The sequence below is a fragment of the Oryctolagus cuniculus genome, chromosome 12, assembly GCF_964237555.1.
Source record: "Oryctolagus cuniculus chromosome 12, mOryCun1.1, whole genome shotgun sequence".
In the NCBI taxonomy this organism is placed as follows: domain Eukaryota; kingdom Metazoa; phylum Chordata; class Mammalia; order Lagomorpha; family Leporidae; genus Oryctolagus; species Oryctolagus cuniculus.
Window position 1 is genome coordinate 11,704,140 of NC_091443.1, and position 25,028 is coordinate 11,729,167.

At 55.4% G+C, this 25,028-nt stretch overlaps 1 protein-coding gene across 8 annotated transcripts in view; it reads right to left on the bottom strand.

Annotated features, from left to right (window-relative positions):
- The window catches only part of APBA2 (amyloid beta precursor protein binding family A member 2), a 227,238-nt gene that overhangs the window by 41,515 nt on the left and 160,695 nt on the right, over nucleotides 1-25,028 (bottom strand). For all 8 annotated transcript variants that reach the window (XM_070053530.1, XM_070053531.1, XM_051822257.2 and 5 more), the window contains 2 exons: nucleotides 21,731-22,709; nucleotides 937-1,017 (listed from right to left, as the gene is read on the bottom strand). In XM_070053530.1, the coding sequence (XP_069909631.1) occupies nucleotides 937-1,017; nucleotides 21,731-22,669 (1,020 nt within the window). In that variant the 5' untranslated portion in view covers nucleotides 22,670-22,709. The remainder of the gene's footprint in view (nucleotides 1-936; nucleotides 1,018-21,730; nucleotides 22,710-25,028) is intronic.

Sequence of the window (25,028 nt, forward strand, 5' to 3'; positions counted from 1 at the left end):
GATGGGCTAAGACGTGCACCACCATGAGAAGTGCCTAAACCACCGTGACTGGGATTCCCAAGAAGTCAGCTCCGCACTGCGCGCCAGCCTTGTGCCGGCAACAAGACGCTTTGGAGCTGTAGAAAAGCCTATGGCCCAAACCTCAGCGACCCTGAGAATGTCACGGCTCGGAGGGAACCTAGAGACCAAGCAACCCAGTGGTCCTCTAACTCACTGTATGAGGGCTACCTGGAGTGTCTTTGAGAGCAAGATAAAGGAGACAGCGTGCTGCCCCAGGGTTAGCTGTAATCATTTCATCCAAGCTGGAAAATCTCACCTAAGCTTTGTGCCCAAAGCGGGGAAACAGCTTGCTCACCTCCTCATTTTCATAACCTCTACGATGGCAGCATTAGCTTACGTGGGAGCTGTCTTCTAAATCTGTGTCAACCAGAATGATTTTTGTCCCCAAAAGGGGACATTTAGCCATGTCCGGAGACATTTTTCAGGGTCGCAACAAGTGGAGGGGGTGGTGACTCCTGGCACACAGTGGGAGGGGTCAGGAACGCTTGCAAATATCCTAGAGTGCACAGGACAGGCCCCAAAAATTAAAAAAAAATTTATCTAGTCCTAGATGCCAATGGTACAAAACTCAGTTTAGAACATGGCTCTCAGACAACGGGACAATGAGTTTTCTTTCACATCGGGGCACCCATGATTTTCCCACACACACAGCATCAGCCACACCGGAACAGTCCATGGTGTGTGTCAGTCAGCTGGAAACACCCTTTGCCCACGCCAGCGTGCCCTCACCTCCTCCCCACTCCCTGGCTTGCCCTGGATCCCTCCCACCTAGTGCCGGCCGGGAAGGGAACATTAAGCAGAGGGTGAGTAGGTCAACGGGCCGGGAAGTCCACCGTCTGGGCCCTGGCCCGGCACCTTCACCCGTGGGAAAATCACCTCCGGGATGTTGTTATTGTCAACAGGTCCGTTGAGATCCGAGCGCTGCTGCCTCCTGGGCTGCTCCAGACCATTGCACACCTGGAACGGAGAGGGGAAGGCTGTGATTTTATACGTCAGAGAGATGAACCCAGACACGGACACCGATACGCACCGTGCTTCATCCTGTAAAATACGTGTGTGCAGGAGTGCAGGTGTATGAGCGTGTATGCTTAACTACACTTAAATGTTACGTATGCCTTAATATGTACGTACACTTCTAAGTTATTTAAAAATTGTGTTAGTTATATTAATTGTAAAACAGACATCACATAAAATTCACCAGCTTCACCATTTTTAAGTGCACAGTCGAGTGTATGCTCCGGTTCCATTAAGTATATTCCTGTTCCATTAAGTTTGTTCCTACTGTGCAACCATCGCCACCAACCATCTGCAGAACTTTTGTATCTTGCAAAATCAAACGAACAACTCTCTGTCTCCCTCCCCGCCCAGACCCCGTAACCGGCATTCTCCTCTCTCTCTATGAACCTGCCTCCCCTGGGAACCTCAGGTCAGCGCGCTACTAGCATCCGTCCTTACTGAGCGGCTTGTTTCGCTCAGCAGTGTCGTCCGCGCCGCAGCGCACCTCAGCGCGTCCTTCCTTCTTAGCGCTGAGTAACGTCCCATCGCGTGAACAGACCTCATCTGCTTATCCGTGCGTGGCTGGCGGCTGCACCCCTGGCCACTGCGAGTACGCGGCCGTGGACACGCGCCCTCGGACACCTCTTGGAGGCTCGACTTTCTCTCCTCTCAGATACAAACCCAGATGCGGAGTCACTGCATCACAAGATAATTCTGTGTTTAATTTTCTTTTTTTTTGAGAAAACACCATCCTGTTTTCCAAAGAAGTTATTCCAATTCGTATTCCCACCAATAGTATTCAAGGCTTAAAATCATATTTTTTAAAACCTAAGTTGTTAGGTGAGAATGCATGGAAACAGTCCGAATATCACTGCAAACAACAAGATGCCCCCAAAGGCACATCCTAACGTCTCCGCTTAAAGATGACCCCAGCCTGCGGCACAGTGGCTCAATAGGCTAATCCTCCACCTAGCTGCGCCGGCACACTGGGTTCTAGTCCTGGTTGGGGCGCCGGATTCTGTCCCGGTTGCCCCCCTTCCAGGCCAGCTCTCTGCTGTGGCCCGGGAGTACAGTGGAGGATGGCCCAGGTGCTTGGGCCCTGCACCCCATGGGAGACCAAGAGAAGCACCTGTCTCCTGGCTTCGGATCAGCGCGGTGCGCTGGCCACAGCGCGCCGGCCGCGGTGGCCATTGGAGGGTGAACCAACGGCAAAAGGAAGACCTTTCTCTCTGTCTCTCTCTCTCACTGTCTACTCTGCCTGTCAAAATAAATAAATAAATAAATAAATAAATAAATAAATAAATAAATAAATAAAGACGACCCCATACCACCACTGCTTTATTGAGTTAATAAAATGCAAGGTTAGGGTTCGTTTCTCTGCTTGGTTTCTTCTACCATCTGGAAGACAGAAGTCAGATCTGCAGCTCAGAAGTCACTGTCCAAATGCCCAAGGGGGCTCTGGCAAGCTGGTATGTCAAGTCCCAGAACTTTCTGGAAATAAATGCTCAAACAGCAGCAACAGGATGATGCCAGCGGTGACACGGACCCCGAGTTGTGTTTATGCAATGCTTTAGGGCCTTCGGTTAGGAGACCCATTTCGAGATGAGAAGACTGAGGCCGCAGGTGTGGGCATTAACGAAGGCTTCTCACTCCGGTGACACAGCCAGGTGCAGCTGCCGCTCCCTGTCCAAGCCCGTCACTGTCACGTTCTTTGACGGAGCTCCAATTCTTTTTTTTTTTTTTTTTTTTTTTTTTTTTTTTGACAGGCAGAGTGGACAGTGAGAGAGAGAGAGACAGAGAGAAAGGTCTTCCTTTGCCGTTGGTTCACCCTCCAATGGCCGCGGCGGTTGGCGCGCTGCGGCCGGCGCACCACACTGATCCGATGGCAGGAGCCAGGAGCCAGGTGCTTCTCCTGGTCTCCCATGGGGTGCAGGGCCCAAGCACCTGGGCCATCCTCCACTGCACTCCCTGGCCACAGCAGAGGGCTGGCCTGGAAGAGGGGCAACCGGGACAGAATCCGGCGCCCCAACCAGGACTAGAACCCGGTGTGCCGGCGCCGCTAGGCGGAGGATTACCCAAGTGAGCCGCGGCGCCGGCCCGGAGCTCCAATTCTACGCAAGGTTTAGAGCGAAATTAAAGGGCATCACTGGAGCTGGGAGTGTGCAGTGGCACAGCTGAGCACAGGGAAGGCCGGATGTCTGGTGGTCTCCAAAGCCCCCAGACTCTCTGTAAGAAGCCCAAGGACAGTCCCCCCCACCCCGAGGCGAGGTGAGCTCGCCACCCGGCCCTGCCTTGTGGTCCTGTGGATCCAGGCTGGGCTGGGGCTCGCCTGAGACACCTGCTCACTTCCCTGCCCTTCAGAGCTCTCCATCCCTGCAGGCCTCACCCAAGGATCCCACGCCGGCCACGCAGAGCAGCCACTGCCCGTTTCTGCGGGGCCCACATAGGCCTCGGCACTGCTCTCCGAGGGTCCCACCAGGGCGGGTTTTGTCCCCCTGCACACCCCAGCTCTGCGCCTCTTGCTGCGGCCAAAGCTTACCAGGAAAAAGCTCTCAAAGGGCACAGCAGGGCGATCTCATGGCCACTGCTGCTCACACCCTCCTTGGTCCTACTGGGGACGATGTCCCGACAGTTCTGGAGGGTGCTTTGTCCTTCCGGGTCACTCAGAGAGTGTTCATATGTTACCCTCTCACTGGCAAACTCCCCACCATGGTGACCCGCCCTGCCCTTCAGGTCATCTCTAAGAATGCCCCAGGGATGCAAGCCTCCCCCGTCCTCCAACAACAGAACCAACGGACCTACACCCCACCCTCCCCAGGGGGGCGGGATCCAACATTTCAGGCAGGGCTGGGACACCGCCCCTCGGCAGATACCAGACCCGTGTGGAGGGGTCACGTGGAGCCATGTCCCACCGTTGTCAGTCACTGCGCCTTTGTGCAGCTCCAGGTCAGGGCACCAACTCGACCGATGGATACAGACAGGACGTCGGCTGCCGCGGCCTGCCCATGGGACCCCTCAGCCCCGCACCCTAGTGTGGGTGTCCTTGGGCAGCATGGTCCTCCCCTGGCACGAGACACCTCCCTCCCGAGAGGGTGTCGCTCATCACCATGACAACCCCATCTCACAATAAACAGCCGGGCCTCTTCAAAGGAAGCAGGAGGGTGGGCTTGTCACGCCCCTCCTGGGAGAGCCCATCTGGTGCTCTGGTTCGCATCCAGGGAGGGAGCAGGCAAGAAGGGGGCCTGGCAGCCTGGCCCAGCAGCTGAAGCACACAGGGCTCAAGGCCCACGCACACGCAGGATGCCCAGCACCGTAGAGGAAGATGCCATCGGCATCCCTGGGGCCAGCAGCACGTCACACCTGCCAGGAAGACACCTGCCAGGGGGACCTCCACTCTCCACGGCCAAGGGGGAAGCTGGGTCCCACCCCGCCATGGGTACCTGCAGTGGGGTATTGCAGCATCATCATCTGAAACCCTACCAGCCACCCACTCAGACAGGCAGCACAGGTAAGGCACCCACTCAGACAGGCAGCACAGGTAAGGCCGGGAAGTGAAATATGCCCCGGATGAGGGGGTGGTGACCTCCCTGGGGCCTTCTGAGGACAGGAAATTAACATGTGCTGTGGCACAGACCGGTCTCGATACGCCCGGACCCGGGGACAGCTGGTCGGGGCAGAGATAAATGCTCGTAATAAAAATATACTAATGCAAATAAATCATTCTAATAAATAGCTCGGCCCCAGCTGGTGGAACTGAAGTTCCCATTTTTTAAAGTGTCAATTCTGATTCTGTCTGCTTGATTAAACTGGAAACACAGCAACACAACCCACATGGCTTTGGATGAAGTCAGCACAGTGGCGCACACCCACCCAGCTCGCCCCAGCTGTCATGGAGCGGGGTGTTTGCAAGCACTCCCTTGAATGACAGCCGTGTCCAGCGCCCCGCTGGGGACACACAGCGTGAGCGGGAAGCCAGGCAAGCGACCGTGTTCCCACTGGACCATCAGGCCTCCCCCTCAGACGTGACCTGTGACAGGGGAATCCCACGGCTGACAACTCGCTCAGGTAACAGCCTCGCCCAGCAATCATTTCATGTTCTCCGTATGCAGAAGTGTCCATCACCCCTGGTCACCCCGGGCCATTCCAACCCAGACCTCTTCCTCAGTCCCACTCAGGAGCGGTCAGCGACACCCCCTTCATGGTGAGAGCTCCAAGAGTCTAACTTAGGACTGTGGGCTTTTCTGAATTCTTGCCTCTGTCCCCTGACAGACATGTGGCTCAGAAAACATTATGCTATTGTTGCTTTTCTCCCTTCTCTCTTGCAATTCAGGTCACCCCTGTGATATCTGTCCTGAAGAGAATAAGAGCCATGCTTACTCTTATAATAGTTACTCCCAAGGAGGTGATCATATCTTTGCAAAGCAGAGCCGTGGCTTAAAAGTACCAGGACAAGACACACGAGGGAAGCCAGCCAGTTCGTCTGACATTTCAAATCTCTAGGGAGGCCTGGGGAGGGGAAGAGGGGAAGGGAAGAAGGGAGGAAGGGAGTAAGGGAGGGAGGGAGAGAGGGAGGGACCGACCCTCTTGCTCTCTCCCACATCCAGATACTTCCTGGAACAGAGTTAACATGAAAAATTACTGTCTATCCCGAAATCAACTTTTTACTGTGGTAGAATACACAGAACAAAATCTGCCCTCTTAATGAGCCATCTCCAAGTGTATGGTGCAGGGCTATGGAATACTTTCACAGCACTGTGCCTGGCTCACCACCAGCTGCCTCTCTAACTCTTTCCATCTTGTCCAAGCAAAACCCCCACAGCCATCCTGAACGCAGGTGGACCTGGGAGCCCCCTGTTGCTACTGGCTACCTCTGGCAGCCGAGAGAGGGACCCACGCAGGCTGCTGCCATCCCTTGGCCCTGCCTCGGTTCTCTGTGCCCAGCCTGCTGAAGTCTCCTCTGGCCCTGGCCGGGATCACGCGTCTTCTGCTTGATTCATCACTGTCTTTTCACAGAGCTCGGCAGAGCACCGGCAGTGGCTGGGAGTGCCAGGCCCAGCATCTCTGAGCACAACCCCATCTTCCTAAACTCATCTCTGCATTCTGACCTTCAGTGAGCACTGTCCAGAGGAGGGTCCCCATGGCTATCCCTGTGCAGGTGCCTGCTGTCTGGTGCAGTGTGCAGGGCGCCTGTAGTTCAGGACAGGAAGACGCAAGCAACAACAGTCCCGACTGGGAAGATTCGCACTCCAGTGTGAAGGCAGAACTAAGGGTCCTGCCAGCCCTAAGCCCCCTGTGGGATGAGCTCATAGATAGACAAACGCTGGTGTGGTGTGCATGAAAGCCACTGGAGGAGCGGAGCCACCAGGGACTAAGCCATCCCGGTGTCCGGCCGTCACATTTTTTTTTTTTTTCAGTTAAGAATAAACAGAACTTGGACAGCGCAGCGGCTCACTTGGCTAATCCTCCGCCTGTGGCACCGGCACCCCGGGTTCTAGTCCTGGTTGGGGCACCGGATTCTGTCCCGGTTGCTCCTCTTCCAGTCCAGCTCTCTGCTGTGGCCCGGGAGGGCAGTGGAGGATGGCCCAAGTGCTTGGGCCCTGCACCCGCATGGGAGACCAGGAAGAAGCACCTGGCTCCTGGCTTCAGATCGGCGCAGTACTGGCCTTAGCGGCCATTTGGGGGGTGAACCAACAGAAAGGAAGACTTTTCTCTCTCTCTTTCTCTCTCTCTCTCTCACTGCCTAACTCTGCCGGTCAAAAAAAAAAAAAAAAAAAAAAGAATGAGCAGAACTCTCATTGCAGGCGGGGATGTCTGATGTTATGCCAACGTGGAAACAGGTGTGGTTCCTAAGAAAGTAAACAAAGAATGACTGTGTAACCCAGAAATGCCACTCCAGCCCCATCACTAACAGAGCTGAAAACAGCGTCCACACACAGATTCACACGTGCGTGCTCGCAGTAGCATGTACCCACACAGGTCCAAAGGTAGAACCAGGGGCCGGCGCTGTGGTGTGAGATCCAGCTCCCTGCTAATGCAGCTGGGAAAGCAGAAGATGGCCCAAGCATTTGGGCCCCTGCACTCTTGTGGGAGACCCAGAGGAAGCTCTTGGCTTCGGCCTGGCCCAGTCCTGGCCATTGTGGCCATTTGGGGAGCGACCCAGCAGACGAAAAGACCTTTCTCTCTCTAACTCCACCTTTCAAATAATAAAAAAAAAAAAAAAAAAAAAAAAAAACTTTTTTTAAAAAAAAGTAGAAACGATCCAATTGCCTGTCCATGGAACTGTAGATAAACAAAATGTGGTCTGTCCTCCATCCAATAAATTCTCATTCAGCCACGAAGAGGAATGGCATTCTGACCCGTGCTGCAGCAGGGCCCTGGGAACGTGACGTAAGGGGAATGAGGCAGGCACACGACTCCACTCAATGAAACATCCAGAAAGGAAGTCCGCAGAGACAGAAAACAGACTCGTCACAGCCAGAGGGTGAAGGGAGGAGAGATCGGGGAGTGCCTGCTCTGTCCGTACGGGGTGTCCTCCTCAGGTGAGAACGTTCTGGAAGCAGTGCCGCTGGCTGCACAGCACTGTACTAAATCTCAGGGAACCGCACGCTCTAAAACGATGAAAATGGTATTTTTATGTCACACGTGAAGACCAGCAATGTCAAAACAACACAGAACAAGGAGAGTGGCCAGCGCCCTGTAAGGACCTAAAACACGCTGCCCTCAGCAATCAGGCCCAGTTCAGCCAAGCACCCAACCCTGCATGGGGTCACCTGCCAGCCATGCAGAACGAACCCCCTCTGACTGACACACCGGCAACCTGGCAGGCAGCCAAGGACAGGACCTGGCTGTCCAAACTTCCAGCCCCAGACTACCTTCCCACACACCAGGATGCCATGCTGGGGTCCCTCCGTGGGAAAGTGGGGGTGCCATCATTAGAGCTGCAGAACTGGGGAGCGTCCCATTTGGCCCTGTTCAATTCTCTACGGGAAAATCCACCCCTGCCCCCCAAGCTCTTCCTAGGTGTCCCGCCAGCTGCTTCCACCTCTGGCTCCACCTGCGGCTTTCCCATCCGGCTCAGTGAAAGGCCGGAAGCCTTGTGTAGCCACAGTTTCTTCACTGAAAAGTCATCGCTGGGCTCTGCGGCTCTCCCTGGGGACCTGGCAGGTCAGGTCCGGCCCAGAGCCCTGCACACACATTCCGAGACAACCAGCCTGACATATGACCACGGAAGGAGACCAAAGTGCCCCAGCCACAAGGCAATTAAATGGCCACTACTCAGTCAATATTAGACTGCAATTCCCAGGGGCGTTCTCTGCGTTTAACTTCCACCAGGCTATGCTGCCTTCCCGAGCAGCGCAGAATTGCTCTTACGGCCCCCTGCTCTCCTGATGGGCCATGTCCTCACTTTCAGTCCATACGATCACTCTCGAGTGACAGACAACTCCAGGTAGACTCACGGAGCTGCCTGGGGCTGCAGGCTCCAAAGTCCTGATTGCTACGCTGGACCCCAAGTGTCTGCAGACGATGTATAAAGACGAGATCAGTGATACAGTGAGCTGCCCCTAAATCCACCTGCTCAACCTCCGTGACTGTGTCCAAACAGAACATTTGGTTTTCTTAAACTTCTGCAGAAACGAGAAAGGAGCAGAACTAGTTATGATTTTAACAGTATTTTTTTTAAAGATTTATTCATTTATTTAAAAGTGAGAGAGAGGAAGAGACAGAGAGATCTTCACTCCCCAGATGGCCACAATGGCCAGAGCTGTGCCGATCCGAAGCCAGGAGCCAGGAGCCAGGAGCTTCTTCCAGGTCTCCCACGTGGGTGGCAGGGGCCCAAACACTTGAGCCGCCTTCCACTGCACTTCCTGGGTCATTAGCAGGGAACTGAGTTGGAAGCGGAGCAACCAAGGCAAAAACCGGCGCCCATCTGAGACGCTGCATTGCAGGCAGTGGCTCTACCCACTTTGCAACAGTGATGGGCCCTAATGGTATCTTTTGAAACACACACAGTCCCTGACTGATGACAGTCCAGCACCTGAGGATTTAACTTGGCACTTTCAGCTTTGTGATGGTGCCCAGGAGAAACCGTACTTTTCTGCACATGGCTCTGCCCTGGGCGAGCGCTGTGCGGTGCCATCCTCTTGGGCGATGCTGGGCAGCTGTGGCAGGTGCAGCTCCCGGTCAGCCTCACGGCCACCAGCAGGACCACCCACGCGCCGCAGTGCCCCGTGCTGCCAGCCTGGATGTGCGGCGTACACGCACTTGGCGTGTTTTCAGCCAACACTATTCATGAGGACGTAACTCCTCGTAAGTCAAGGAGTCCCTGTGTATAGGGCATCTTCAAAAACCTCGGAAAAAATGTCTGTTATGCAAAACCACGCATGGGTTTCAGCATGCTTTTACACAAAAATACACACTTATCTTTCAATTCTCCTTCTCCACGAACTCTTTGAAGTGCCTTTATGGCGGTAACTGATCTCAACCACGGGGTGGCGAGCCAGGAGCCTGGACACACCATGTGAAGAGCCCCACGGTGGGGGCTGGCACTGTGGTGTGGCCTCCTGGGACTCAGGAACCCCACGTCGCAGAGCCAGTTCAAGGCTCGAGCCCCAGCTGCTCTGCTTCCAGTCCAGCTCTCCGCTAATGCACCTGGGAAAGCAGCAGAGGATGGGCCAGGTACTTGGGCCCCTGCCCCCCACATGGGAGACCCAGATGGAGTTCCAGGCTCCTGGCTTCAGCCTGGCCTAACGCCAGCCCTCGCAGCCATCTGGGGAGTGAACCAGCAGATGGAAGATCTGTGTGCGTGTGTGTGTGTGTGTGTGTGTGTCCATCTCTGTCATTCCACCTTTCAAGTGAACAAATCTTTTTGTAAAAAGATCCTCAAGTAGTTTGATTTTTGAAAAATAACAGGATAGCTGGGGATCTGTTGTTTGATGTTTACTGAAAGGCGAGGAGAGAAAGAGCACTTCCACCCATTCGCCAGTTCCCTCCCTGAATGACCCCAATGGCAGGTGCTGGCCGGAGCTGGGGACTCAGTCCACCTCCTGCACTGGCGGTGGGAACTCAACTACTTGAGCTGTCACCTGTGCCTTACCTACAGGAAGCTGGAGTCAGGAGCCAGAGCTGGGAACGGAACCCAGGCCCAGGGGTGCATTCACTTACGTCTTACCTGTTAGACCAAACACCGACCCCCACGGCGGCCTTAACAACCTCAAAGGGGAGCCAGGAAGGCTTCCTTGCCCACCCTGCTCTGCCTTCAATATCATCCTAAAGCCTCCCAGACATGTGCAAGCCACCCCCGCCTCGGGACCACACACACCCTGCTTCCTCGCCCAAATGGGTCACGGCAAATCATTCCTACTGCGGTCACGCCAAACCCTTTCTGACTGGTCCGAGATGTTTTTGTTCGTTTGTGTGATGGCAGATGGGCCCAACTTCCTTTTAGAAGATCCAAACTGGCTCAAGGCGGCTCATGGACCTTTTTCTTTCATTGCAGTAAACCTACATCACATAAAGCGCTGTTGGAGCTGTTTCGAAGCGTCCATCTCATTAAGGACCTTCCCACTGTCACGCAGCTGGCACCACCATCGTCTCCGGAGCTTCTTTAGCTCAAACTAAAACTCCGTCACTATTGAACACTAACACCATTTCTCTCCCAGCCCCTGGCCACCGCTATTCCACTTCCCGTCTCTCTGAATGACTCTCCAGCCACCTTATCTTCATACCCGTGGAGTCACACACATTTGTCTGTCTGTGACTGGCTTGTGCGGCTCAGCTTGTCCTCAGGGTTCATCCCTGTGGTGGCAGGTGGCAGAATTTCCTTAAGGTGGAATAATACCCCATTGTGTACTAAAAGCCTTGTCTTTTGTACTTTACCACCATGGCACAGCACAGCAAATATTTCCCACAAAAAAAACTAAAAAAATCAGCCACAATCTCCAACTATAGGCCAAGCTGACAGAATCGCTTGGGTTAATTCATTCTGTTTCATTCTTCTTGGCACTCAAAAGAAGTTGAGATTAAATATTAATAAGACAGCAAACAAGGGAAACCAGGGGCAGCAATTTCTCTTGGAGACATCTCTCATAATTTGCAAGGACAATTCATCAATGCAGCAAGAGGAGCCCCGCCCCGCCCTTGCTGTGGCTTCTGGAGTACAAGGCTGGGTGATGCCCAGTAGATTAACATCGCTGTTTGCAAAATGGCTGGCATGCTACCTTTAATCTACGCGGGGCCCAGTGAGTAAGTGACAGAACAGATGAATGAGTGGCTGGACCAACACAGCACGGAGTAGATCAAAGGAGGAAGAGCTTCTATGTTCAATGACCTGAAAGGAAAGGAGGAGGGGCCAAAGGAGCCCAGGTGCACCCGGGAGGCCTGGCTTGGGTGTGGGGTGAGGCTGATCCACATCAGTCCGAGGAAGACGCTGGCTGGGCCAGTCTGCATCGGGAGCACAGTGGCCAACAGTCAGAAGACTTGGGCACTGGGACTGAAGGTCAGGGACAGTCGTCCCCAAGGAGTAGCAGGGGACCCAAAGGCTGGGTGGTATTCGGGCTGCATCAGAAATCAGGTGGGCAGACAGGTTCCAGAGGCAGAAGAAATCGGAGGCCACTTGCAAGTGAGTGGGCCAAAGGGGCGGTGGAGTGACTGCAGGAGGAAGGTGAACAGGTAACTACTCCCCAGAGAGCAATGCCCCTCTCACCCAACATCTCGCCCAGAGCTACCCTCCTAGAGTAGCACCCTCCTGACCACAGTCCAGCTTAGGCTCACTGACCTCTCCAGTCTGATCAGGCTGTCCACCACAGGACACAGCCCAGTATATCAGCACCAAGGACAGCGCCTAGCTGGTCTCAGTAAATGTCTCCTAAATGGACCAGACCTGGATGCAGGCCTGAACCACATGTCAGCTGTTGAAACTACAGGAGCAGGACAGCGAGCTCCAGCAAGCGCAGCTCCGAACACCCACCAGCTCCCACAGTCCTGGCCTTGGCTCGGTTTTGCAGGGGAGACCAGCTTCCCCTCTAGGAAATTGGGGTTGGCAGGTTTTGGAGACTACCATCAGCATAGAGGCACTGTTCCATCCCACACAACGGCCATTCTCCACGTGTCTGTGTCTTAATCTCCCTGCACTGTCCCTGGTATGATCCAGCTCTCCCCCATGACCATAGCCCCACTTTTTTTTTTTTTTTTACTGATTAGCATTGGCTGTGATCTGAGTGCTGGGGGTTGAAAAACCCTGTGACTGCCACATCTCAGGTGAGCACACCCTGTGTACATCACACAGTTCTGCATCTCATGTTCAGCCACACGAGCTTTCGTCCTGAACACAAGATGTTTCTAAAAATCCTGCAGGGAGCCCTGCACTTCCTCGGAAATGTCACGAACCAATGGATCTTGTCAGCTGAGGTCTCTCTGACCTCTGGCACATGAGGGGCATGGGACAAAGTGTCACAGGGTCACAGGGCCCCCAAAAGCAGGGAGCAGCAGACACATGCAGGCTCAGCTCCTAGCTTCATCCTGGACCCCTCTCTGGTTCCCCACAATATTCCCTAAAGTCCACCACTGCAAATGAGTGCAACGGGAGAGCATCCTCTGCCCACGCAGGTCCCTACGGACACTGTCCAGCTATTCCTTCCACATCTGTGAGTGACCCTCGACCCTCCCAATCTACCAGAGCTGCTCGGGCTGCCACTGGGACCCCTGATGGCCAGAGCTGACAGGTGCTTCTCCAACCACCCAGCTGCATTGGCCTGAGGGACGTCCCTGCCCCTTAGCTCCTGTGCCCCAGTTCTCCCCTGGTTGCCCTCCCCATCCTGGGTGGTCCTTCTCTGTTCCCTTTCTCAGCCCAGACCCTCCACTAGCCCCTGGTCCTCTTTAGGGGCTTTTGGCCCCGTAACCACCCCAGCATCACTACATGCTGAGGGCCTCTCCACAACCTCCACGAGCTGCCCTCAGAGCCCCCAAGCCTCTCTGCTGGTCACCCACTCTAGACACTGTCCCCAAACTCTGGAACTAAAAGGATGGGCGTGTGTCCTTCCTGATCCCCCCAGCCCACATAGACGGGGAGGTCCCTATGCCTCTGTCTCCCTCTAGTAGGAGGCTCAAAATGCTGTTTTTGTCTTTGAACCCCCAAGTCCTGGCACACAGGAGGTGCTAATTTTCATGGGGTGTGAGGGAGGCAATGCAGAGGCAGGCAGCCCAATCACACGGGCGTGGCCCCAGAAGGAGGGGGATTATGGCTGCAAACGAGGGAGAAGGTGCCCAGGTCTATGAGAGCCTTGGCCAGCACTTGGGGATACAGGAATCCTGAGCCCAGTTTACTTGCCTGGGAGGGGGCCTGTGCTGGGTTCTCAGTTAACTTCCTGGGAGAAGCCGGGTGTGAGCCAACTGGGATAGCCCTTGGAGCTGGCTAGGTGTCCCCTTGTCCCCCAAACCAGGGACTCTGGAGCAGAAAGAGGTGGAGAGCACCCCTAAGGTAGCCTGTGAGGATCAGCATCAGGAGGGGAGAGGCCTGGAGAGAGGGGGGAGCCTCAGAACATGGGCACCCAGCTCCAGTGTGACCCTGGCCAGTGCTCCTCTGCCTGGCCCCGCCAGCTAAGGCAGAGAGTCCTGTTCTTTGGTGCCTCTAGCCCTGCCCACCATGGCCTGTACCCAAACTGCCTATCCAAGACCCTGAAGGAGATTCCCCTGGACTTAAAAATCATCACCATCATCAGGGCACGCATCCCATGCCCCCTGTGGTCCCTCCAGATGCACTGTCCACCCCATGCACACAACTCCCCTCCCCACAGCACATGAGCTGGTGCCCACAGTGCAGGCAGCAAAGCAGGGGGCAGATGCAGCAGGCTGGGGGCCAGACACCTCCATCCCTCACCACCATGCTGGGCTCTGTCTCCACAGCCTGGGGGAGGAGTGGGTGGGGAGACTTTCCAGATTCCTGCAGATGAAAAGGCTTCGCGTCATCTGCCCGGACACAGAAGAAGAGTTTTAGAAACCCTGGCTTTGATTGGATATTAAAGGCACACGAGCAATCCCAGTTCCTGCTAAATAAACAGCTGTGGTAGCAGCAGCCACCTCTGATGACGCACCATCGAGAGGCTTCATAGAAAGCTGGCAGGCTGTTCTGCTGACTTCACACACGGCCCTGAGAAGCCAAGCTCGGATGTGCCAGCTGGGCGAGGAAGGAGCCCACGGCAACGTCGAGGCTGTGCTCTGGGGGCTCCGTTTCCCAAGGTGCCCCTGTCCTGGGAGTTAGTCATGGTGGATGCAGTGATCACCCTGGCCCAGGGCTAGGAGGGAAGAGATGCAGCACTGGGCAGCTGGGGCACAGGTGGGAACCCTCCTCTCCACGCGCAGGTGAGGGGATGCTGGGTCTGAGGCCGCAGGTGGGCCAAGGAGGGGCTTGCCTGCAGAATCCAGACACAGGGCTGCCAGAAGGAAGAGGCCGGCTGTAATCCCCGACGGCCAGGACAGAAGGACCTTCCCCTAACAGGGCCACGCACTGCTGTCCCCCACAGACCCCTGCCCTCGACACCTCCTGCAGGCTCTTTTTCCAGCTCCATCCCACCTGTGGGGCAGTGTGAAGAGGCTGCTCCCTTCTGGGCACAGTGCAAGCACTGAAGTTCTTCTGTGCAAACCTGCTGCCCTCTGCATGCTAACAGAGGGCAGGCACCTGGGCACCGGCAGCCCCGTGCCCCTCTGCCAGTCCCCCCCTGCAAAGCAGCATGGGTGCTTGCTTCACAAGGTGCCAAATGGGTCACGCGAGTCAGGCACCAGCCCGGAGAGCACTGGGCACCACTGCGTCCTGGGCCCGCCTGTGCACTAGGCCACCCTCTCTCCCTATTTAGTGCCAGTGTAACAGGTCCCTTGAAATGCAGGTCTCAGCCAGACGCCACTTCACAGCCAAAGCCACTCTGCATTGATCAGTGAAGGACACTATGAGGGCTGCGTGGCCCCGGGGCCTCCATCACGCCTCACTTTCACTGTTCTATTAGGCCAGCCATGATGTACTGGTTTCTATTTTTTATTGCCAGAAGGCCATTTATAGGACACACTGGCTGGGCCAGGGATGGCACAGAAATTATGAAAAAACAAAACACACACTGCGTTTGCCAACCTAAAGGGTGGAGCTCTTCCACACAGCTGTCATGAAAATCTGGTATCTTCCATCATGATCCTCGAGGTCCTGCCCAGAGATGCCTACAGCCTAGGATACCCCCAAGGTCCACAGGAGTAAGTCTCTAAAGAAAGAATTCCGGGGGGCTGGCATTGCAGATGAAGCAGCTGCCTATGACGCCAGCATCCCCTACGGGCGCCAGTTTCTGTCTCAGCTGCTCTGATCTAGCTCCCTGCTAATGGCCTGAGAAAGCAGCGGAAGATGGCCCAGGTGGTGGGGCCCCTACCACCCATATGGGAGACCCAGATGAAGCTCCTGGCTCCTGGCTCCAGCCTGGTCCAGGCCTGGCCATTGCAGCCATCTGGGGAGTGAATTCCAGTGGATAGAAGTGCATGCCTGCTCACTCGCTCTAATTCTGATTTTTAAAATAAATTAAAAAAAAAAAAGAAAGAAAGACGGAATTCCAGGCTCAGGGCAGGCCTCTGTGGAGAACCTTATCCCACAACAGATGTCTTGGGGAACAGGTGAGGTAGGGGGGACCTCCAAAACTGTCCGGCCAGCTCTTGCCAAACCCACCTGCCCAGCAGACCCAGCAAAGGCACCCGAACTACAGCCAGTCCAGAGCCAGGCTCTTGGGTGCTGACACACGTGCCCTTACCGTGCACCCCAGCAGTCACATGAACACCCTGTGCCAGTACCGATCATCCAACCACACTCCTCCGGGGCTACGTGCATGGCTTGCCAGGTCCACAAAGCTCACTCCCGGGGGCCATGAGACCAGCACCCCCAGCTCTCCAGCTGGGGCCCTCGCTCCACCCTCAGGATTCACGGCCAGAAGACCAGAGGTAGACACGGAAATGCTGGCTCCATCAGGTCATTCAATATGAGCCTGGCTGGACCAATTCATGTACGCTTACATCACTACAAGTAAAAAAAATAACAATAGCCAGTATTTCACATCAACAGAGCTCATTAAAGTGAAGAAAAACGCCACATGAACAATCTCTACGTGGTTGGTTTGAATGGAGCCTTCATACAGCCAGGATTTATCAGCACCTACGGCCGGGACGATCCTATAGACCGGCGCCATGACACACTGAAGACCGCAGAGCACGCCAACCTCCAGTTCCAAGGAAACGACAACAGAGAAGAGATTACGGTTATTCGGGAGGGACACCTCCTTCACTCGCAGCCAGCTCACGTGTGGGCTGTGCAGAGGAGACATTACATCCAGAGAGTGCACAGTGCACAGGCTATCGGCATGAGCTTCAGCCTGGCCTGGTCTGTCTGGCCCTGGTAAGCTGTGGAACCATGAGTGAGATGCTCAGTCCATGTGTGTCCCAACTGCCTCATCTGTAACCTGGGAAGAGCCCCAGATCCTAACTCCTTGGGTTGTTCTAGGAGTCACTGAGCTCAACGTGTAAGCCCTGCTCATGGTGCGGCAGTCAACACCGAAGCCGCTGCCACCCCAAGACCGTCCGCAAATGACATAACCCGAAACACCAAACCCAAACAAGCCAAGGGCCCTGGTGGTGACAAAGATGGCAATCTTTCCATCCATCAGTACTCTGGTTGGACGCCTGGTCATCCTGGAACTGAGCCATGTCAGGAGGGTCTTAAAAGGTCCTGGGTCCCAGCCTCCTGCCCCTCGGATCTGAGAGTGGGGTTAGTGATCTCCCATGGGCCCTACAAGTCGGGAGAAGAACCCTGAGGATAACGCTGGCCCAGCAGGGCTGCAGTCCCTGCAGAGTGCATCTGAGTTGCTGCCACTTATACACAAGCAACGGGTTGACCCAAGACTGAGAAAGCGTTGTGGCAGTTCCCCAAACACTCGATCCGTCTCACCCCAGGAGCTACCTCCTGACTCGCTGTTGTGCACGCTGACTTACGGCAGTCATGGGGTTCGGCTCCTGTGAGCTTCCAGTCGTATTTTTGTCAACTGTTCAACACAGAACCTTGTGTGATGGATATTTCTATGTAAAGACATCCTAGGCCGTCTATTTCTCATGATAATTGATTACATGCAGTATTTCTCCCAACCCTACATCAAGAGACTATCAATTTCTTGGGCTTTCTGCTCATCCACTGTGCTTTGTAAACATCACTCATCATCCAACGGATCTGCAGATTTAACCACGTTTCCGTAACTTCTTCTCACACCACAAATGTTACATTAGCACTTCCCAGAGCAGTCTCACATATGGATTGGCAAATTTCCTCTTCCTTTCTCTGGACGTTCTCTCTGGTGGGTTCATTAACACTGAACTCACGGCCAACTGCACGAGCTCAGGCCTGAATGGAGCCCGCCTAACAACGCTGATTTTCTCCACCAGGCAAATCCCAAGCTTCTAGCACTTGGGAACAAGAAGCCTCGGCACCCCACGTGGGGGTGATTTTATCACTGCCACCACCAATCAACAAAAACCACAGCAATGCAAAAATAGGGCCCCCTGTGGGCCGTGAAGAGCTTGCAAGCTGAGAGCAGTGACAGAGGGCAGCCTTGCTCGTGCAAGTTAGGGGATCACACTTCCTCCCCTTGCCCATGTCCACAGATGACCGTGACAGTGCCGTGAGGATGGATTTCAAGGTTACAATGAGGACCAAAGTGTGCTTTGTTTGCAGAAGAGGCTGCTTGGGGAATCCTGACCTGGGTCTCCCCAGACACGTAATTCATCTCTTTGCTGCAAAAACTCTACAGTGGAAGTCTGTGTTATTGTTTATAACTTTCCAATTTGCTTCAATAAACATGCATTGCTTTGAAAAACCTTTCTTTTAACTTTTACTACAAAATATTCAGAGATCACCTCTGTTCCCCACCTGTTTTCTATGGCTTTAGGAATTCTACTTTGTTCGTGTCTCTCACATCATCCCCTTGCCCCAGTGCAGGCCTCTTGGTCTCATCGGAGACCCAGGCAGGAGGTCCACCTGCAGGGGGGGTCTTCTCAGGAGACACCACGTCCCACAGCACACGAGGGCTCCAGAGCCCAGCATTCCAAACAGAGTGAACCACTTTCATATCAGCCAGACCAAGAATAACGTCCTCTGTGGGTTCACCACTGTGTCTCGGAAGAAGGAACCATCCAATTAAACCTGTGTACTGTGCTGCCCTGTGGGACAGCACGTAAGCTACCACTTGCAATGCCAGCATCCCATGTCGGGGTGCCAGTTGCAACTGCTTCCAATCCAGCTCCCTGCTAACGTGCCTAGGAAAGCCGCAGATGATGCTCAAGGACTTGAGGCCCCGTCATCCACGTGGGAGACCAGGATGAAGTTCCTGGCCCCTGGCTCTGACCTGGCTGCTGTAGCCACTTAGAGAGTGAACCAACAGATGGAAGATGTGTGTGTGTATGTGTGTGTGTGGTGTATCTCTCTCTGTGTTGCTCTTTCAAATAAATAAATCTTTTTTTAAAAGGTCCCTTGGTATCCAAAGGAGGTGAAAGAGTGATAAATAAGTCATCAACATCTTAATGACATCACAGAGATGATGGTATGACCAAAATTGAGAAAATACCCACGGCAAATAGTGTTCAAGTGAGGGGCCTGTGCCGTGGCGCAGTAGATTAATCCTCTGCCTGTGGTCCTGGCATCCCATATGGGCACCGGTTCTAGTTGCAGCCGCTGTGCTTCCAATCCAGCCCTCTGCTATGGCCTGGGAAAGCAGTGGAAGATGGGCCAAGTCCTTGGGACCCTGCACCCATGTGGGAGACCTGGAAGAAGCTCCTGGCTCCTGGCTTCAGATGGGCCCAGCTCCAGCCATTGCAGCCATTTGGGGAGTGAACCAGCGGGTGGAAGATCTTTCTCTCTGTCTCTCACCTTCTCACCGTCTGTAACTCTACCTCTCAAATAAATAAAATCTTTTTTAAAAAGTGTAAAAGTGCTCCCATGAAACAAAAATGCCTTCAAATGCCAAAAGATAAAGGGCATGAATCAGACAACCCTAAAAGAAGAACAACAATTGGACACGGCGATCACCGGGAAGTGGTCAACACTGACAGACAGCCTGGGGATTTAAAGAAGGAAAACACAGTTTACTCAAAGACAACCACACCAGCAAGACAACCAACCATACAGAAGAAAATGCCCTCCACTCCCTGCAGGCCCAGGGAGTGGAGATGAATACATCAGACAGCATGTGGCCCAAATGGAACATTAAAACGGTAAATAAATAAATAATTACAAAAACCATACAGCACCCAGGGAAATGCTTTCAACTCATCAGATGGCAAAAGCTGGGTGGCAAAGTTGCGCCTGCATTGACGCCCAGGGCTTGAGTGCGAGAGGGATCCCCGCTGGTGAGCACAGCCAGCCCGGCAGGCTGGCGGGAGTGCACGTTCCACATTCTGCCTCCGACCCGACTGTGCCGCGAGCCCTGGTGCAAGGACTACAGACGCGCCGCCCGTGCTCTGAAAACTGGCGGCTTCGCTCTTCGGGCTGTGCGCTGGGCAGAAGAGGAGAGAGGGACGCCGGCAGCTTCCCCCGACACAGGCTTTCTAAGCGCTGCTGCTCACACATCAGTGTGGCGTCCTGTTGGAAGGCAGACTTGGAATCTGCAGTTCCTGAGGGGGGCTCCCCAGTGACGCCAGTGCTGCTAGGCTGGGCCACACCTTAACAAGTGACACCTAAAGCATGCAGGTGGCCGATGTCGCCCTTTGTCCCTACAGAGTTCACTGTAGCCTGCACTCTAGGCAGTGCCACACTAACTGTGCAGAAGGAACTGGGATCAGAGAGGTCGTTGTGCAGCTCAGCGGCTCCCTGTGCGCCTGCTCAAGGCCAAGCCTACGTCCTCTGGGGAACGGGATCCTTCTAGGCTGTGGATCCAAACCCAGCTCCCCCAGATTTCCCGGTGTGCTTCCTTCACAAAGAACCTTGCTTTCAAGATGATGGCTGTCTCCAGTGGCTCCCTCCGGTCAAGTTTCAAAGAGCTCCTCGCGGGAAGTGGGCTGTGGGGTCTGCAGACTATGAAGACCCCGCCCACACAAGCCAGGCCCCGTGGAGTCCCCAGAAGGAGCGCCCAGGCCCATTCATCAGGACCTTGGTCAGCCCCGAGCTGGGCCCTGCTGGGTTCTGCACTTGATGGAACTCACTTGTGAGCAGACGAACAAGTGTAAACACACGGGCATCCACCAGCTTCCACGTCCTGGAGAAGAATCGGCTTCAGTGAGCTGTTCTCCAGTGTCTCAGACGAGAGAGCTTGCTTCAAGGCCTCGCTGTGCTCAGGGAGACAGACTGCCTGCCTTTCCAGTCTATGCAGACCTCCTGGTCTCTGCAATGCTCAGCACATCCCCACCTCCACCTGCCCTCTCAAGCAGCCACCACCACGCCTTCCCTCCCCCCCCCCCCCACTCCTTCATCCCACAAAGGCCGTGGGAGCATCTGGTCACCCAAGCACAAAACCAGCAAAACAAATGGTGAGATGGGGTCCAGCGTGCACCTTCTCTGGCCCACACCAACCCCTATGGCTGTATTGCCATGGCTAGGGAGCCAGGCCGGGCACCACCAAAGACAGAGGAAAGATGATGACAGCTCCGGCCTGAAGCCCAGACCCAGGGCCCAGAGTTCCCTGCCCACCATCAGCACGGCAGCAGTGCCCGTGCACCCCACACACACCCCCCACCCCACCCCCCCCGCTACAGGCTGAGCGGCTGTGAGTGACAGGCACACCCAACAGGGAAGGCCACTTCTGCTGAATGATCTTAAGAGCAAGTGGCGTCAAGACGCGAGTGCCAGGAATCCACAGCCAGAGATTTACATTCCGAACACAAACGCTAATTATATATGTATTTTCTAACTCATGAACTCTTCTGGGGGGAAAAAGGAATAATTAAGGCTTTAACAAACATGAAAACAGTCCAGGAATTGGCCAAATACAATCCCAATAATCACATCTTTGTATACTCTCGGTGGGTCCTGTGTTTCTTTTCCCTCTCTTTGGGAAAGGCAGCTTTTCAAGTGTTTATTATAATGCACGTTTGCTTCGCTGTAATTAAGAGAAAATACAGTTACGTTCTAATCCATTGCCCTCATTAGCATGCGATTCTTCTCCAAGACTCTGTCAAACCTTCAAATAACGATTTTCAGTGTGGTGATTTCACAGCTAATAGTCCGCCAGGCCAAATCCCTGGCTTTCAGAAACCCTCCTGGGTGCGGGAACCGCTGTGGAAGGCACTCAGGCTGCCGCCGGCCCATGGGCACCCAGGGTGTGCACAGTCAGGCGGATGTGACCACCCACGCCCCGTCCACACCCTGCCACTTGTGTCACAGGGCACTCCCCGTCCCACGAGTAGTGGAAACCCATGGCACTGAGGGTGGGGGCAGGGGTGCCATCTGCTGCCCAGCACCCCTCGACCTCTGGACCTGAGCGGGAGCTTACGAGTGGCCGGGTCGTCCACACAATGCGCCCACGTCTCAGCAGTGAAGCATCCAGCTTGTGACCTGAATGGAAGTTAGCCCGGGCGCTCCCAGCCCTGTCACCAGCTTGGCCTTGGCTATGGCAACACCCCAAAGACGCACCAACCCCCAGGTCCCTGTGCCCCCTTCCCTGGGGCAGCAGAATCCTACCTGCTCTTGGGGCCACTTCGGCCTCTCCTCTGGGGTCCTAGTCTTGTTCTTGAAGCCTCTCTGGGGGTCCCCGGAGAGCTTGGCCTCAGGAGGGAGGTTCAGCGACTTGGGCCTCGCCTCGTGCCTGTTGGGGCCACGGCCGGCCTCGCCAGGCGGGCAGGCCTCCGTGGAGTCCCCGGGCCCTGGCTCCGGTGCGTGCTCCGGGCTGGCCTCACTGGCACTGGCAATGCTGGTCATGCTCAGGCTCATCTTGATCTCAGCCACGATCTGGTCGATGTCCTCCTCCTGGTCCTCCAGGTCCCCGTCCCCACGGCGCAGGCGGTAAGGGGAGGCGCCGCCCGCGTTGCCGTTGGCCTCTGTGGGGTAGTAGTCCTGGTAGCCCTCCTTGCCGGGACAATAGAGGCCGGCGTCCTCCTGGTCGTGGGCCTCCAGGACAGAGGGCTCGTCCTCCGGGATGGACAGGTGGCCATCAGGGTAGCCCTGGCTGCCTTCGGCCCCGTGGCCCAGGGCGTGCGGGCCGGCCGAGTCCGTCCACTCCTCCACCGCCTCCTGGCACTCGTCCGTGTCCACGGGCGGAGCACTGTGGGCCAGGTACTCCTCGCCGTTGCAGTCCATACCCTCCAGGTAGCTGTCGTCCTCAGGGCAGTAGCGGATGTAGTAGGTGACGCCCTCCTCCTCCTCCGGGAGGCCCTCGTCATAGTCCTCCTCCTCCGAGGTGTTGTTCACGTACTCGGAGCTCGAGTCCCCGTCGGGGCTGTGGCTGTGGCACTCCTGCTCCTCAGGCTGCAGCGCAGCCACCTCCAGGCCCTTGGGCTCATAGCCTTCCAGGGGCAGCTCCGTGTCCTCAACCTCCGGCTCCTGGCTGTGGGGGACGGGGCCCGGCCTGGCCCTGTGGTCCAACATGCTGCTGGCGGTGCTCTGGCGCTTCCGGTGGGCCATGGCGGACGCTCACGCGGCCATCATCCCCTGGAGGCAGCCACTGTGGGGAGGAGAGGCACAGAGAGCAGAGTCAGACCCCAGGAAGCACCGTCAACCCCAGCAGCACACGGCCGCTTCCCCCGCTGGCCACCAGCTTTGCGTGGAGCCGCACGTGAGCAACACTGCTGCAGCCTGGGCCTCCCCACGCCATCAGACTCGCCGGCCAGAACGAGGTGTGCTGGTGCCAGGGAGAGCGGGGGGCAGGCAGACAAGGCTGGCCACGCACCAGCACGCCTGCGTCTGCCCCGGAACCCACCGGCTCCCTCCTGACTCCTGCCCTCGATGCCCCAGACAGAGGGTCCCACAGTCAGGCCATTTGCTCTGAAAGAGACAAAGCAGCATTCAGGCAGAAGGCGCAGTGAAGACCCACGAGGAGGGGCCCCAAATCCCCCAGGTGACACCCGTGCTCCATGACACGGGTATGGGCACGTGGAGGTGCCACATGACACCCCCAGTGTGTACAATCATCACGTGACGACTTTAAAAAAATTAAATAGATAAAGTGCAGTAAGGAGGTGGACAGGAAGGCTACTGTCTATATTTTCCATCTTCAAGCACTGTTCAGACTTTGTATCTTACGGGATCTATTACTTTCATAATGAATTTTAAAGACAGTTGGATAGTAAGTCACGATAACCAAGTCTGCCCCCAACAGGCCTGTCCCACCCCGCCCCCCTCCTCACCCCAAACCCAGCAGCGCTCACCAGGGCCCTGAATGTGCAGGAGGTGACCTGGCAGAGCCCCCAGGACAGCAGCTCAGCTCGGGCTTGGGAGGAGGCTGCTGCCTGGCCCAGGGGAGGAGATGGGCCTGTGGGCATGGCCCCAGCTTGCAGCGCAGGCCTCACGGCACCCAGGGGTCCAGAAAAGACCTTGTGGATGCAGGACTCTGTACGCAGGGTCACTGGGTAGAAGAGCTGGAGGAAGGGGACCATTCTCTCAAGGGGAGCAAGCAGCCGGGGCAAGCAAGGGCGCAGCAGGTGCTGGGAGGTTGGCTTCGTGCTCCATTTCTCCAGCTGCATGGCTACTCAGATGCTTGCCATACTCTCTAAATCACACCTTCACGTTACACATACTTATGCATTTTTAAGCCTTGTTCTAGAAATCTCATTGAGAAATAAGAGCTTGAAGCTGGCACCATGGCATAGTGAGCGAAGCCTCCACCTGTGACGCCAGCATCTCATATAGGCATCAGTTCAAGTCCTGGCTGCTCCACTTCTGATCCAGCTCTCTGCTATGGCCTGGGAAAGCAGTGGAAGATGACCCAAGTGCTTGGGCCCCTGCACCCATGTGGGAGACTCAGAGGAAGCTCCTGGCTCCTGATCAGCTCAGCTCTGGCCATTGTGGCCATTTGGGGAATGAACCAGTGGATGGAAGACCTCACTCTGTCTCTCTTGCTCTCACTCTCTCATTCTGCCCTGAAATAGAGAGAGAGAGAGAGAGAGAAGGAAGGAAGAACGGACTGACGGATGGACTTAACAATGCTTATGACCCCACATTTACATTTTGGGTTATGTCTATTTTACTACAATTTTTAAACATCAGAATTAAAAGAGACACAGGTGCTTAGCAGGGAGGAGGAATGAGAAACAGCAGCTCAGTGAGTACTGGGGTGGCAGCGGGCACGGGGGTGGACAGGAGTGATCCTGCCATGGTCACTGCCCAGACGCCAGGCCCACCTCACTGTACATCCTCTTCCTGGCACCCTCTCCCCAGGGAGCTCATAAACCACAAAGTTTTGCGTCCTGTGTCCCGCAGAGCACCCAGCACAGCCCCAGTCACAGCCCACCCCGAGACGGGCATGGTCACACCACGAGCACCCCCAGAACAGCTGAGAAGGGGACAATTCTTCCATGCAGCCCGGGCACGCGGTGTGAGCACAGTGACTGACGGAGCCACCTGCTTCCAGTGCGTGAGTTAAAGGGCACGGACGCTGCCTGTCCACGCAGCTTGTGCTAGAACTCGGAGAGCCTCGCGGCGTGTGCCCAGAGTGGCCCACGACGTTGCACATCCCACGCCAGGAAGGACCCTGCAGGCTCTGAATGACCCGAAACCCTGAAACTGGCAGGATGATTCCAAAGAGCCGTTCCCAGCTCCATGCTCCAGATTCTCATGGGAGGGGCCATCTTCCCTGGAAGCAAGCAAATCTGGACACTAGCTGGAATCCTTCATTCTTTACATTCACATATTCACCCCGACTGAGAGGCGTACAATATAAGGTATGGAGTAGCTTACCTTTCCCCCAAATAGTTGGCCCAGTGGTTTTTACACTTTGCTGCCTATTAAATAGGCTAAAGCCCAGGGCATACCTCATGCCAATAAA